Source organism: Arachis hypogaea, chromosome 1, assembly GCF_003086295.3.
Source record: "Arachis hypogaea cultivar Tifrunner chromosome 1, arahy.Tifrunner.gnm2.J5K5, whole genome shotgun sequence".
In the NCBI taxonomy this organism is placed as follows: Eukaryota; Viridiplantae; Streptophyta; class Magnoliopsida; order Fabales; family Fabaceae; genus Arachis; species Arachis hypogaea.
This window is the reverse complement of record NC_092036.1, coordinates 5,939,493-5,956,232: the sequence shown is the minus strand read 5'-3', so window position 1 is coordinate 5,956,232 and position 16,740 is coordinate 5,939,493. Positions and strand designations below refer to the sequence as shown.

The 16,740-nt window shown below is 28.8% G+C and overlaps 2 protein-coding genes across 2 annotated transcripts; both read right to left on the bottom strand.

Annotated features, from left to right (window-relative positions):
- Positions 1 to 105: 105 nt before the first annotated feature.
- On the bottom strand, positions 106 to 8,654 carry LOC112792303 (protein SMAX1-LIKE 6). Its single transcript, XM_029297103.2, has 4 exons — positions 7,874 to 8,654; positions 6,923 to 7,685; positions 2,932 to 3,232; positions 106 to 2,097 (listed from the first exon to the last, which is right to left on the bottom strand). Exons 2-4 carry the CDS (start codon positions 7,348 to 7,350, stop codon positions 337 to 339), a joined length of 2,490 nt encoding a protein of 829 aa, XP_029152936.1. The 5' UTR covers positions 7,351 to 7,685; positions 7,874 to 8,654; the 3' UTR covers positions 106 to 336.
- Positions 7,359 to 8,338, bottom strand: LOC140178320 (protein SMAX1-LIKE 7-like). Its single transcript, XM_072214524.1, has 2 exons — positions 7,874 to 8,338; positions 7,359 to 7,685 (listed from the first exon to the last, which is right to left on the bottom strand). The coding sequence occupies exons 1-2, from the start codon at positions 8,336 to 8,338 to the stop codon at positions 7,359 to 7,361; spliced, it is 792 nt and encodes a 263-aa protein (XP_072070625.1).
- Positions 8,655 to 16,740: the final 8,086 nt, after the last annotated feature.

Here is a 16,740-nt window from a genome sequence, read left to right as displayed (position 1 = left end):
GGAGCAGTATAGGTCCGTTGACACGTCCTTCTTTGCTAGTGCGGATGCCGCCCCACAATATCATTAGAATTTGACGATAGAAAATGAAATATCAAGTAACGAGGATAAGCAGCAAACTAGGAATTGTAGGGAGTAATTAGCCCACAATATCATTAGAATTTGACGATAGAAAATGAAATATCAAATAATGAGGATAAGCAGCAAACTAGGAATTGTAGGGAGTAATTAGCCGAAGAATGTTACTAACTAGCAAATGCTATATGTCCTAGTGGAAAAAACTACATTTTACAATTAATTACAAACAAAATACATATGAGGGACCAAAAATTTTCTGTTTTAACTTAATATTCTAGCAGGAAGAAACAGTCCAAGATCTTGTTCTTCAACAAAATTGCTTTCACACTTAACCAATTTGATCACAAGTTTATCTTCAATTTGGTACTTCTTTTTTGCTTCAACAAATCCTCTTCCAAGAACACTCTCAATCCAATTTTCCATTGCATTTTTCTTTTCTGATAACCAAGTAGCTGCAAGAATCTGTGACATGGCATCATAATCAATTTCAAGAACAAGCTCCGATCCAAATACCCTTTGGAAATTCATGTCAATGATTTTGATTACTTGCTCCACAAGCGACTCAAAATCAAAGGGCTTAAAGACCACTTTTCCATCAATCTGATTACAGAATTCATGCAACCATGATTCATGGTTTTCAACTTCAGATTCGCCTTCACAATCATTGGAACTGGTGCATTCTTCAGATTCCTCTAAAGGCATATTCAGATCAAAACAAGACCATGATGCTTCTTTGAATAATTTCTGTGACTTGGATGTTACTCTGCTTTGAACTAATTTTCTTTTATTCAGAAATGTTGAAGCTTTTGATGTCACTTTTTTTTTCAGTTCAACCTTGACACTTTTAGTGCCGATTTTTTCGACATTCTCAGAAGCATTTCCAACTAACAATTTCATTTGACATCTTTCGGCCTGGAGAATTCTTTCTTCTGGAAACATTTTTATCCCTTCCTCATACGAGACAAAGCCGTGGCTGTAGCCATTATAGACGGTAGAGGATACAATAAACACTGAATTGTTGATGCTGATTTCCCTTCCAAGTGAGTATGGAAACCTACCTGTTCTCATTGCTTTGAGCAGACTACTCTGCACCAAAAAATCTGCTTTGTCTACATTCTCAAGAAAGATAACTGAATTCGGCTTCTTACCCAACTCCCCAGCAATGTAATCCACAACTGTCTTCCTCTTAAGCGAATCATGGCAATAAGGACTCTGGAATTCGAAAACTGAGTTGGACGGATACAAGCCTTCCAACGAGCTCAAATCCACAGAGATTAGGTTATCTCTGTTACCAAACAAGCACTCTGCAATTGCCAAAGCAATTTTCCTTTTTCCAACCCGATCTGGCCCGAAAAAAGCAAGCCATGTATCTGCTCTAATATATGAGCTGTGACGCTTACCGGGGCTACAAAGCGAAATAGCTCGATTGATAGCATATATGGCCTCTTCTTGCCATCCAACCTTTTCAATAAGAACCTTGTGGAGTGACTTGAAATCGATCGAATTGAATTTCCCCTCGAAATTTGGAGCAGAGCAGGGTTTAGATATAGCAATTTGGTGTGTACTACCTTCATTCATGGCTTCAAAATCAACTGAAACAGAATCTGACAAGTGCTGAAGATTTCCCTTATGATCATGTACCTTTGGAGTATTTGGTTCTTGAGCATTTGATGTATTATACATAGTTCCTAACCCCAAATCTGTGGTAACATTATTCACTGTAGCCTTGGTAGAAGGTGAAAGCCAAGAAACCTGAGGAACCTGTTCAATTATTTCATTGTTGACAGCAACAGAACCAAAAGGGGATGATGAAGAAAATGGTAACTTCTGTTTATTTAGAATTTGTGGAATTTGATTGGAATATTGGATCTCATTGAGGGATAATGGAACTTTTATAGTACCAAATGGGAACCTTGTTGTTGGAGAGGTTTCATGTTTGTGATGAACATGTTGACAAATTTCATTCCATTTCCTTTGCAATCCAAAGATCTTGCCATTCAAGTTTGTGTTGTCTTCATTGATCTGCACTAAATTATGGAGTTCAATCTCATATATAAATGTAAACACAAATTTGAATCTATATATGTAAAACTTATTTTTCAGGACTAAAACTCTAAGAATTTTACACAGACAATCAATCATGTTCTATTTACATTAGCGAAAATAACTATTTTTTAAAGAGGAAGTATAGGGAGCCAATAGAATATCTGTACAATGTGTACAATAGGAGTATAGGGATTGATTCAATAGGATATCGAATGTTTATTATCTCTGGTACCCGGATGGTTATTCTGGATAGTATGAGTATATTGTGTTTGAAAAATTAGTAGTATTTAACCCTAAATGTTCATTTTTTAATTCATATTAGGCCAAATAAATAGTCACTTGTACACATTGTACAAATACTCCATTGGTTCTCTAGCAGAATTCTTTTTTAAATTCACTACTTAAAAAATTATCTAAACATATTGGATAACTGTGTACTGTCATTCTGTCAATGCACTAATTAAAACTCTATAAAGTATATGTTGTGTGATTGGCAAAGATAAAGAATGCACATATTGACCATATATATATATATATATATATATATATATATATATATATATATATATATATATATATATATATTAATGTTAAGTTTGTAATAAAGTTCTGAAAATTGTTTTTATTTTATTTAAGTGTAGGCATCCGCATACCTCATGATAAATTATGTTAGTGGGTGAGTACAAGTATTGTCCTCACGATATTACATGCAAGTGTGTGAGCATGTGATGAATGTCTCTCTTTGCATGCATTTGGACACAATCTAAGGGAATGCATCATAACATTAGATTATATCAATAATAAACCCACCTTTACTAAATCCATTGCTCCTTTATTTTGATCTCTTTGTAACCAAAGCAAGCTTGTTGGGTAACCACCACTATCACCATGACCTACCTTGTTGAGTAACTCAGCCATTTCTTGTTCATACTTTTCATTGCATGTGTCACAACGGCTTAGTAATAAAGTTGACGATGGTGATGATGATGACGATGATGAAGATGAAGATGGGGAATTATTGTTGTTATGGTTTATTAGGGTGCTACTACTGCTTCTGAATTCGGAAGGTGTTGAGAAGAAACCACCAAGTGGAACAAAGGACCCCATGAAGCTGCACACATTAAAGGTGATCATTATTAACATCAATTCTATTTTCATAATTCAATAGGTACAACTGAAAATCTCAACATAAAAATAAAATTAATAAAAAAAAATTTGAAGAGGGACAAAATTATTATCTTTGGCTCCTTGTAGTGTCTATTTTGTGCTTTATCTTTGGGACCAAATGCTATCCATATGGTTATGCTTAAAATTTTTTTAGTTGTACATGATATTCTCTGAAAAATAAGTTTGTGTTAGGGTGATTTATGTTTGATAATCTTTATATCAAAATAGATTATAGCAAAGTAAATATTGTTTGGATTACACTATTTAAAATTACTTTTAGATAAAAAATTACTAAAATAGATATCAATTTAAATAAATTTTTATATTATTCTATCATTTTAATTTAGATATTTAAATAGATATTATTAATTGATTTTATAATAAAATTAATATTTACTTACTAAAATAAAAATAATATATAAAAATTGGCAAAATATATTTTTATATCAAAAGCAAAAATAATATATGAAAAATATATCAAAATATACTTTATTATATTATATTACTTATAATTTGTACTCTCGGTACTCTTTTATTTAATATTATTTTAAACTATAAATTTTAATTATTTATGACTTTATTCTTAGTTATAATTAGTTTTTTATTTACTTTGTTCTTTTCAATGGGATTAATAATTTATATTATAATAAAATTATAATAATAAATTAATATACAAAAATTATACTTACAAACTTTAACAGAGTCAAACAAAAAATAAATTTTTTTATACAAAATAAAAAAAATTTAATAAAAAATTATAATTGTATATTTAAAATCTTTGAATACTAAGAGAATACAAGTAAGGAAATAAAGGGTAAAATTGATAAGAAAAAAATAAATTCAATTCTAATGTAATTTTCTAAACGCAAAAGCTACCATTTCTAACTTTTTGTAAACGCACGTTAAGAACGTAAAATTATGTTAGCATTTAGAAAAAAAATAATCCAAACATAAAGAGAAAGCATTCAATACACTCAAACGTGCTTCTCTTCTTTCTAACGCTAAACCAAACATAGTCCGAATTGACCACTCGATTAACCCAAATAATTGATTATGTTTGAATTATGTCTTTGATATAAAGAAAGACGCAAAGAATTAGAGACAGATATTTTCTATTACTAAGAGATAATTTAATTATTTGTTTATTTGTTTATTTTTCTTACCTCCACTATACTAAAAGAAATTGTGTCAACCACAAATCTCATTAATTTTTTTATGCATTTGTTGGACGTTTTAGATAGTTATTTAATTAGTATATGGTATCCCTCACCGTGATAGTAAATATAGGCAAGTGTCATGTTAACTATTTGAAGAGTTAGTGTAAATAGAAGGATATTAATCAGCAGTGACTAGTTGGTTTCAATTTATATATGTACTATAGATAATTAAGTTTACTAACATTTAACCAAGAATATAAAATCATTATATCAAATAAGTCACATACGGTTTAATAATTCGGCTAAGGCTGCAACCAAATAAACAAATACAGTTTAGTAGGACCTAGCTATGATATTACATGTCCGAAGTTTTGGACTATGTGATTATCTCATTTGATGAGACAAATAATAATCTGAATTTTTAAAAGGAGAAATATTATATGTATTATTTTTTTATATATTTTTTTAAATATTAAAATGACTCACAAAAATTAAAAAATAAAATATAATAAATCTAGGTACAAATATTATTTCTCTTAATGGTCCCATCTTATGTTGAAAGCTTAGAAAAAGTATCTAAAGTATTATATATAGCCAGTGAAGCACCTTTACATTGGAGTCTCAATTATAGGCACTACATGCATAACAACTACAAAAGAGACTACTATTTGGGTCTGATGGATATATAATTATGGCCAATTTTATAGTATTTATTATTTAATGTCTAGTTTTTATTTAGTTTATTTTTTATAATAAATTTTAAATATTTAAAATTTATTAAGTTTTATATTTTTTAATTAAATATTAATATTTAAATTTTTTTAAACAATTAAACACTAAATTTTTAGACAGTATAATAAATACCTACAATTATTAAGAGTCGGAAAAAAGGCACTCCTTTAGGTATCTTATACGGATTGAAAATTACTAAATTTATATCCTAAAATGGAAAAAAGAGGGCCCTGTGGACTGTGGTCCAGGATTGCAGAAAAATGAACAACCATTTCATTTATCACCAGAGAAGACTGCAGGTAGAACTAATATTTATATGGTTCATATCATATGAGGTGCACAAGCAATTTATATCTATATTAATTTTATAACATTCTTATTGATTTAAAAAAATATATATGGATGTAAATGCTAACTGATTGAGGCGCAAAGTAAGAGAATGAAAATGCAAGAAAGTTCTAGGTATCCTTTTCAGAACTAAAAATCGCTGTCCCACACCTAAGTAACATAAGTTACAATTTAGTTATATAATATATTTTTTATAAATGTGACTTTTACTTCAAATTTAAAAATACTATATATTCTATTTATGGAGATAAAATAGTAAGTTCTAAATGAGTATAAAAGAAAGTAAATTATATAAATATTTCTCATTTTCTCAACAACAAATCTATATTAACGTTGACTTATGAAAATTTAAAATTAACAAACCTCAGCTTTTACACTTGGAATTAAAACAAAAAACCAAAACAAACGGACTTTATATGGTGCTTATTAAAAACTTAAAATTAAGCAGGTGCAAACGGAATGAAACAACCTTAAAATTTCCTCATTCAAAAAGGTTTCTAAAAGGTCTTAACAAAAATCTAACTCAATTTAGACATCGTTATTTATTACTATTAATCAACAACTTTTTTCTATTTAATTTTTATTCGAGTGATACTATTAATTCTTGCCAATACCCTATAGTTACCGAGTTACGTGTGGGCACGTTATTACAATAACCAGGATTTAGATTCTCTAAATTTTAAATTTAATTTTAAAAAATAAAATATAATCTATCACTATTTATTTTATAAATGAAATTAAAAAAATATATAAAAAAATATTCAATAATAAAAAATCTCACTTTATTATTTTTGAAAGTAAAAGTATAAAATTCAGAGAATTTAAATTCCAATGACAAAGCTAGCATAAAATTTAAAGAGGGGCTAAAATTTAATTTTTAAATATAAAAGGATTAAAATACAAATTTAAAAGAAGGCTAAAATAAAATTTAGCCCGAGAGACTCCATTCTTAAATGTCAACAGTGGTTTTTTTCTTTTAATAATGTTACAAACCGAAAACGTACATTCTCACAAATATTATTATCATAATATTAATAATAATCTTCTTTATATATTTCTCTCTTAAAAAGAATATTATTGATTCAAAGACAAAAAATTTAGTATATTAATAAAAAGTTTAATTTTGATGCTTATAAAATCGTACAAACATTCATTTTTTTATAATAATTTACATAATTAATATAAAAGATAATTATTTTTATTAATATAATATTACTTAATTAAAAATAATACTACATCAAAATTAAATTTATTAATAAATTTTATATTTATTATGCTTAAATATTATATATACTTAAAAAAAATAAGCATTTTTCAATGAAGACAAAGTAGCTAGCATGAACCAATAGAAAGTAAATAAATAAATAAAAAGAGAAAAAGTGACAGAAAAAACACACCTGGAAGAAGAGGTGGCAGAAGGAGAAGAGGAAGAAGTAAGTGTAAGTAGATGAAGATCCCAATCCCTATCAACATTTGGGAACAAACCCAGAAACTTGGAATACGCTTCACAATTTCCCGCCACACCAACCAACCAAACCTTCCCTCCATGATTCCGCAACAAACTGCTCAACTGTTCCACAACAAACCCAACGGAATTTACCACTTCGTCCTTCACAAGAACCTCAACTTCTCCGAAGCTAACAACCACGCCAGCACCCAAACACTTCTCCACCATACTCCCCACTTCCTTCAACCTAAACGACATCGTTTCCTCACTCTTATTCCCCATGACGTACTCACATATCTCTTTCTCAACACACACCGCACTCAACCCACTAAGCTCGTTAGGCAAAATCCCCATTTTACCCTTCTCAACAAAATCCATGAACCCCTTTAGAGCACCCTTTGCGTTCCCCCCATCAAAAGCGGGTTCCTTCTCTCCTTCTTCACAAGAACATCCAAGATCCTCCTGCAGTTCTGGTCCGAGCCCATCAAGGGAAGGCCCAACCCCGGCCCAATAGGTCCACCCGCCTCGACGTTGTACAGAAAAACCGGCCGGTTCAACCGGGAATACAAGAAACTGTTGCTATTTGGCTGTTGGACGATTGGAGGCTGCAGCAACGCCAGCTTGATATCGTAGCTTGAAAAACCAGCTTCACCAAAGACTCTGCTAACGATTGGGTCGTCCAGGATCGAAAGCATGAATTGTTTCATTTCCACCTGTATTGCACAAATACTAATGTAAATATTTGCAGATATCAAATTAATAATTAAAAAATATAAAATAATTTAACATATTTAACTAAATTATCGTCTATTCATTTTTTATTATCGCACAATAATAACAGCACGTGAGTTGCCACGTATTTAAGAAGGTAGTAGTAAAATGAAGTAAAAATGAAAGGAACCTTCAAAGTGGACGTGGTTTGAGGAATGATTTGGTTGTTGTTTTGGTTTTGTTGTTGTTGGAGGATCATGAAGTGGAAGTTTTCGGGGTTTCGGCGCTGGTTCGCCTGAGACCTTTTGATGGCGGCCATGAGGGAGTTCGATACCGGAGGTCCGTCACCGGCGGAGAAGGAGGAGGAGGAGGTGGAGGATTTCGAGCTGGTGGTGGTGGGGAGGCGGTCGAGGGAGATACCGACGGAGAGCTCTAGGGTGCGGAACTGAAGGCTGGGGTCGCAGGCGATGGTGCGGCGGGCGCGGCCGCAGGCATCCCGGAGGGTGGCGGAGGGGTGGGTAAGAAGGGCGGAGATGGCGTGGAGGGAGGTAGTCTGGGCGTGGTTTCGGCGACGCGCTACCGTCACCGCGGCGTCAAGCGCACGCGCCGCCTCCTCCGTTAGGCATTGCCTCGCTGCGCTTACCGGCGTCGGCATCGCCGGCTAGCTAACGCATAAACAAACAATTAAAAATATTATATATTATAATTAATTATATTTAATAATAATAAAAAATAAGATATTAGTGGTGTGAGTGTAGTGTGAGGGGTGTGTGTTAAAGGAGATGTTAATGGGTTTTGTTGGTGAAGAGGTTGAAGAATGGAGGGAGGAAGGGAAGAGAGAGAGAAGTGAGATAGCGAGGTTTGTTTGTGTTGAGTTTGGGTGATGATATTGTTGTGCTTTTTGGTGTGGTGGAGGTGGGACCCATGTCATTTAGGCATGGATGAAATCATGAAAATATAAAAGGTGGATACTACAATGAAGATGGCAAAAATATCTTCTCATGAAGATGCTTTGGTTAAAAGTGTAGTTTATTTATTTAGCCACACTTTAAACAAAAACAACACTTTTATAAATTTCAAAATCTAACCATACAATCCATCATCCAAAGGTTAAAAAGCAATATATTCATATGAAGACAATTATAACATCTTCATTGTAGTATCCCCCAATATAAAAACATGGTGGGTATAGATTCTCTCCTCTTCCTCATCACTATGAGGGAAAGGGAATTGAACAAGCAGAAGAAAAGAAAAGAAAAGAAAAAACAATAGTAACTGAGGAGGGTATCTTTTTTTGAACAACTTTGTGAGTGCTTGTCTTTCAGGATTGGGTGAGACAGATGCCGTGCCCACTCAACCAAATGGGGTTAATCGAGGGTCAATGTCAACCTTTTTAGTGTAATAGGGACCTTTTGTTCTTCTTCCTTTGCTTTTTTCCCTTATTCTTAGTATATATTTTTTTTTTCTTTTTACCTCTTGTGCAAATCCATAATTATACAAATTTTGAAGTTTATACTCGTAAATATGTAACACTTTTCACTTACATATACGTACAATCGTAACTCGATTAAAAATCTAAATGGATAAAATTGCTTTTAATAAGTTAACTAGAGACTAGAGATTTTGATAACTTTATTTATATGTGTTGATGCGGATTTTTCCCAAATGTAGAATTGAGAACTGAAGCCGGCAGAAGTTAGGTTATATTTTGATTAATTAATAGGCTGGAGAATGATTCTTGTTTTTTTTAAGTGCTGGCGAATGATTTATATCATGGGAATCAGTTGAGTAATTTAACATTATTATTGGATTAAAAATTGGATCAGCATAATCTATGAAGCACGGACATTTTGTTGAGTTGCCGTGTTTGTTTGTCGGACACGACACTTACCGACACTCGTCCGACACGCGTGTCTACTGTGTCTAAAATGTGTCTCAATAAAAAATAAAAAATTATTCCCCAGATACACTTAGACACACCTAATACCATCACGTGTCAGCGTGTCCGGTCTTAATCTTAAGATATATTCTTAAAATAAATTTAGATATAGTATATATTATTATTTATTAAAACAAAAAATATTTTAAATCCTTGATATAATTAAAATAAGATATTAAAAATAATTTAAAAAATTAATTTATATTTTAATATCAATAAAATATTAAAATATCATTACGATTTATCTAAAAAATACTTTATATTTATATGTATGCGTGTCCCTGTGTCATGTAAAATTTTAAAATTCGCGTGTCGGCGTGTCCCGTGTTGTGTCGTGTCCCGTGTCTATGTCAGTGTCCGTGCATCATAGAGCATAATTATACTTGTCATTGTATTATTTTATTTTAAAAATTTAAATTAATAAAAAATATAAATAATTATATTTTTAACATATTTTTTTAAATAATAATTTTTTTATTTATTTTATTTTTTAATCTTATGTTATTTTCTATCTTTTAAAATTGACTAAAAATTTAAATTATAGACCTTTCAAAGTTTAAACATAGACCTTTGATATTATATCATACAAAAAAAATAGCATAAAATAAATAAAATGATAAGAGAAGACTTATAAAAAGAAATTAAGCAAATTCAAAAGAGATTATTAATTATTTGAGAGTACGTATTAAAAATATTACTATTTATATATTTTTTATCAATTTAAATTTTAAAAAAAATAATTTCATGATAATACTAACTAGTTGAATTTAATATATCTTTTTATTCTTATAAATTATTTATCTTCTTTCATGTTATTGGTCGTATATTAATCTCCACCATTAACTATACGAAATATATTAATTTATTTATTATTTTCTAAAACAAATTAAATTAATAGTAGATTTTGAAACATGACAAAAATAAATGAGAAAATTATGAGATGGTCCAAATCCGGTTGCAAATGTTGACTTGATTGAGCTAAGGCTTCATGAGATTTTATTTTGGACATAATTATTTCATTACATTAATATATCAATGAACTTTTCAAATTAAATGAGTAATGAAGCATTAGTGCGTTACTAATTTTCCTTCACAAAATTCTTATCGTGCTATGCTCCTTGGTCACATCTGTGATTCATTATTTTCTCTGAGTAAACTATATGGGGAAATGTGAAAGAAAGTGAAACTATCGTTTTCCAATCGATATTATTTAATCTAATTTAATGTTATACGAGAATAAAATGCAATATAATGAACATGCACTTATGAGCATTAAAAAGGGTTAAAAGATTTTGATAAGGCATAGAAGGACTACTTGCTAGTTGCTAGAAAACAAAGAAAAAAGTAGGATAAGTTATGTTGACTTTTTGCAAGGTTTGTTTTGGTGATTTTATTGATGCAATATCTTACCAGAAAGAGTATGAAAGGAATGTTTGTAATAAAAAGAAAAAAGTCTAAAAATTATTTGTAATGTGAAGGATGAATTATGCTGAACTTTTTAATTTTAATATGGAGTGAGGGTTGGTGTATAGCAGACTTATAAAGGTAGATGGTGTTTTATCAGAGTATGAGGACTGCACAAGGCAAATTGGACCGTCCGATTGTAGGTACTGAAAGCTCTGGGTCCGATTTGTGTATTGGCAGAAAATCCTGAGTCCGATTTGTGTACTGGCAGAAAATTTTGGGTCCGATTTCAGTATTCATGAAATTCTGCTCTACACAAATCGGACGGTCCATTTGTATTCCTCTTTCTCTACAATGAAATCGGACGGTCCAATTTCTTCCCACTAAAACAAAAAATTGAACGCCGTCATAACTGTGTATATCTCTCCACTACTCCATAACTCACCATAACTCACATGTTAATCTCATATAAAAAAATTAGCCTATGAAATTAATATTGAAATATAATTATAATATTTAAAATACACCATTGATATAATATAATTTACTTTGGCAAAAAATTCAGAAATGAATATTTATTACTTCTCATTATATATTATTCAAAAATATAAAAAAATTACAGTTTCAAAATAATTTAATGACTTCTGGAGAAATTTTAGGGCATTAATTTGTCCTTTTATCTATCTGTTACTGTTGTATGTGAACTGAATAAAAATATTTTTTATTGATTAAAAATTTTTTTAATTGATTTAATTTCTCATGTTAATTTATTATTGTTTGCTTTAGTAGTAATCAATAGTTTCTAATTACATTAATCGTATCTATATGCATACTAGTGACAAGATCTTTCAAAAAAGTAATGATTACTTCCGGAGAATAATACTTTAATTTGTATTAACTTATAGTAGTAACTTAAACTGCTATAATATAAGCATTAACATTGGATTAATTAAGTAAATTATTATATTTTCCATCATGGTTTTCATGAGTGCACGCTGGGAGCAATAGAAACCACAATTAAGAAGTGGAAGGAAAAAGAAGATAGATATACATATAATAAAGATAAGTCCTACAAGATCTTCTTTGATGCTTTCAACGATCCATAAAGATATGCATCGATTGTTGATTGACATTTATTTTGTGGCTGTTATTATTTTCGTTAATTTTTTGCCTTTCTGTTCGTTATTTTTTTATTATTCGTTGTTTAGTTTTTATTTATTTATTACTACCATGAATTTTTCGAAATATTATAACTTTTTATGTCTTGACAAATAATTTTTCTAACCATTTCGAAACATTTTTTCTATTATAATTTTTGTAAACATTTAAATTGGATAAAATACACAGATATTTTTTAAAAAAGAGCTAATATATTAAAAACACTTAAAATATCTTTTTTTAAAGATGTTTTTAAGTAATTAAAATTTAATATATTTAATTAATTGAACTATATTATTTTTATTAAAATTAGATCAAACAAATTAATTTGACTGAAAAATAGATAAATTATATTTTAAATCAGTTTAAATTAATATTTTTTATAAAAAATAATTTCAATATTCCTATAATAAGAAATAACTAAAATATTCTTAATAATAATAATAATAATAATAATAATATTATTATTATTATTATTATTATTATTATTATTATTATTATTATTTTAAAAACCTTAAATTCTAATTATTTTTTTTTCTTCGTTATAGAGTTAGGATTGAGGGTTTTTAAAATCAAAACATATATATAATAGGAATATTTTAGTTATTTTTTATGATAGGGTTATTGTAGTTATTTTTATAAAAAAATTATTAATGTAGATAAGTTTAAAATTTGGTTTATCGAATTTTTAGTCAAGTTAATTTGTATAATCTAATTTTGACAAAAATAACACAATTTTATCGATTATATGTATTAAATTTTAGTTACTAAATTTTTTTTTAAGAAAAACGTTTTCAGCATTTTTATTGAGCAGCTTCTTTCTAAAATGAAGTGGCATTGCATGTTTTCATTTCTAATAATAAGGTGCCATCTATGGTGTCCACAAATTATAATGGCTATGTGACTATGGATAAAGTAAACAAATCATCAGATGTTGGCACGTGGAGGAAAAGACTATTGTTTGACTTACTTATCACTTTTGAAATAGTTTATTTGTTATCGTAATTTCGTTAGTTTTAACCACATTAATTTTTTTTCTAGTTAGAATCCATTTTCTTCTTAAATTTCAACAAATGGTATCTCACATGTAAAAAGAAAAAAAAAAAGAACATTTTAATAGAGCAAACAAAAGAAGTTACATCAAGAAATCAACAGATTCAAACCAACAATTCAGAGAGACAATAGTTCAATTTTGTACAGTCACTCAATCAAAGAACGAAGACGTACGATAGAAAATGCGAAAGTGGTGGGTATTGCTAACAACTTCTCCGTGGTGATGGGGTAGTTAGAGATACCGATAAAAAAATTTTGTTTAAAGAATTCAGAATGAGTATGCGACGCTTAGGTTGTTGAATCCATCATTTTCGCGTCCTATAATTGAAGGCGGACTGATATGGCAGCTATGGAGATCAGTTCAGAAGATGCTACGGAGAAGAACAGGACAACGTTGCTGTTTTAGAGGGTACGACGACATTGAAGAGTAAACCTTGTAACCCGTGACAGCAGCAGCGTTGTCAAGTCCAATGGCCAGAGGCTGCACCAGCGGCAAACAGTAGAACCTCAGGCTCGATAAGATCCATTAACCACCATCCATGGAGCAGCGCATAACATCCTCCGAAGAAGATAGTGGATCGGGCCACGGGGCTTGGTGTTCCGGGTCGGGTCTGTTTGTTGACCTGGCCCATGACCCCTCCCCCTCCTCCAAAAAGTTATATTCAACCTCATGCTTTTTCTCTATTTTTGTTGTCTATTTTTATCAAAACTAAAAAATAAAATATTCACAAATGTTAGTTCAAAAATCAGCACACATATATAACTTCATACTAGCAAAATTCCAACCATCCAAAATGTAAAATTGATCAATCGATGACATATTTTGGTTACAGGTTTATTAATAAATAATGATATATTTATGGGTCTGTAAATAAAAGAAAAAAAATAGGCTATCCATTATATTATTTGATAATAAAAAATGGTCTGTCAAATTATAGTCTGATGATGTAATTATCTCTACATTATTACTGGAAAAAGTCATCACCAACGTCTAAAATTAAAGAAATAGCAACTTCTGAAAATACTTACACTATATTAATTTTTTTCTCATATTAATAAATAATTATTTATGACTTTTATTTTTAATTAAAATGATCATTTTATCCTGCAGTAAAAAATTTAAAATCTAAAATTGTTGTCATTAATTAAGCTTTAATATTGGTCAAGTTCTAATTACAAAAAATATCATGCCATGTGTCGTAAGTCAATGTATAGACATTTATAATCACCATATTAAAAAGCACCATTGTCGTGGCCTAATAATAATAATAATAATAATAATAATAATAATAATAATAATAATAATAATAATAATAATAATAACTTGTGTAAATCAAAATATAAATGATGGTCAATGATGGATATGATGATTGATGAGGAACATTATTGTGACAACTTTTTGCCCAGAGGATATGTTACAGGTGGAATTATCAATTATGGGTGTGCACAAGATTTTTGTGGGGTGATTTTTTTTTTCCCCTTGGCTATACGAATAATACGATCCTAGCTAGATTTTAGCATGTGTGTTGTTTTCTGGCTTGGTTTAGAACATGTCTGCAAGGACATACATATAACTACATCTCGATAACGTTATATCATCAAATTATTTTAGTAATTAAATTCGATCAAGTTGTCTAATAATTTATTGACATAATAAAAATTAACTGAAAAAAAAGAGTAGACAAAAGAACTTAATTAATCTTGGTTAAAAAATAATTTATTAATTCAATACTTTTCTATAAAAAACAAAAGTTTACTTTGCATTCATGTTATACTTAATATTTCTGAATTTTATACAAAAATAAATAATTTTTATATTTTTCTATGAATTTTTATTTAAATAAAAATCATTAGTTTCTTGTTTATTAAAATAAAGATAATTATATTTTTTTGTATTATTTTCTAATTTACAGGCAATCTTGTTTTACAGATTGTAGAATTGGGAAATAAAGCAATTTCGTATGCATCGTTGTTGCTTATAGACACATTCTAACTACCATAATTTTATATTTACTAACAGTGAAATTGCAAACGAATATGTGATATCCTAATTTCATCCAATAAATGTGAAATTAGGGTAGAGATTTTTTGTTTCCAATTTCGCATGCAATAATAGTGAATGCAAATTTGAGGTTGATTCATGACTTGATGCTATGAGTAATTTCATTGACAATAAATGCGAAATTACTTTCTTCCTTAACCTCTCAATCTAACTTTGAAAAATTAAGAAATAATATACAGAAATCTTTTTTTTTACTAAATCGAAAACCATTTTTATTTAAAGGTTTGTTTGCGTGAATTTTTAAAAAAATATATCTTTTTTTAAGTTATTTTTTTAAAAGATCATATAAAAAAAGTAAAAGTAATTTTATGTTTAGATATCTCGTGTAAAAAGATCTTTTTATCTATCAATTATATTTGAGTATAACAATATAATAGTACTTTTTATTTATTTATTATATAAAAAACATACCTTTTTTTAAGAAAAAAGATCTTTTAAAAAAAGATATAAATTATAGCTTCTCAAAAAAAATATTTTTCATTTTTCTAGTGCTTTTACTTTTACTACTAAAAATTTGTTAAATACGCTAAAAAATAAAAAAATTGAAAAAATATTTTTTTTATCAAAATAATGGTACTCAAATAAACACTTAATAACAAAAAGAGGTGAAAAATTAATAAATATTAATCGTATAATATGAATAAAAAAATCAATGCAATTTATTCTTAAAATTTAGAAATTATCTCTAGACATACTCATTTTTCTACAGGAATAATATAATTATTATGTGTAACTGTTCTAGATAAGAGGTGTATGAGCTATGAGCCAAACCTTTCAAAACTATACAGAACTAAATGTGACACATCATATTAACCATTTTAAACTTATTGGTTGTGGTCATCATAATTTATTTTGAAGTAAATGATATTATATTAAGGTTCTTAAATAAAGACCAAAAAATTATTAAATGTGACATCTCTTAGCTTAGGGTTTATAAAATCCTTAATAAGTTTTTATTAAAATAATGATATGGTCACTCTTAATTTTTATAACATATTTTGTACATAATTTTTAATATTGCATATTTGTATAAATTTATTAAAAAAAATGACATTATTAAAATAGAAATTATATAATACCTATTTTTCGCCTATAAATGCTTTTTCATGACCAGTTCGTTCACTTATTAATTATGATTCGTTATAGGGTATAATAGCCTTTTCGAACACAAAATATAGCCTTTGTTGTTGTTCTCTATTATTAAAGGTGAAGTTCTCTTTTTCCTCCTCTTCGTATCATTTCATATCATATTGAGGCTAATTTTTTTCTATACGGGTGATTTTAACGTGAAATACAAATATTTGATTATTTTGATGTTTTATATTATTATGGTAATAATTGATATATTTTTTAATTATAAAAGATAAAATATTATTGATGTTTTGTAAAAATTTACATCAGCATATAACATATAATTTAGATCATTAAAAAATTCATTCTT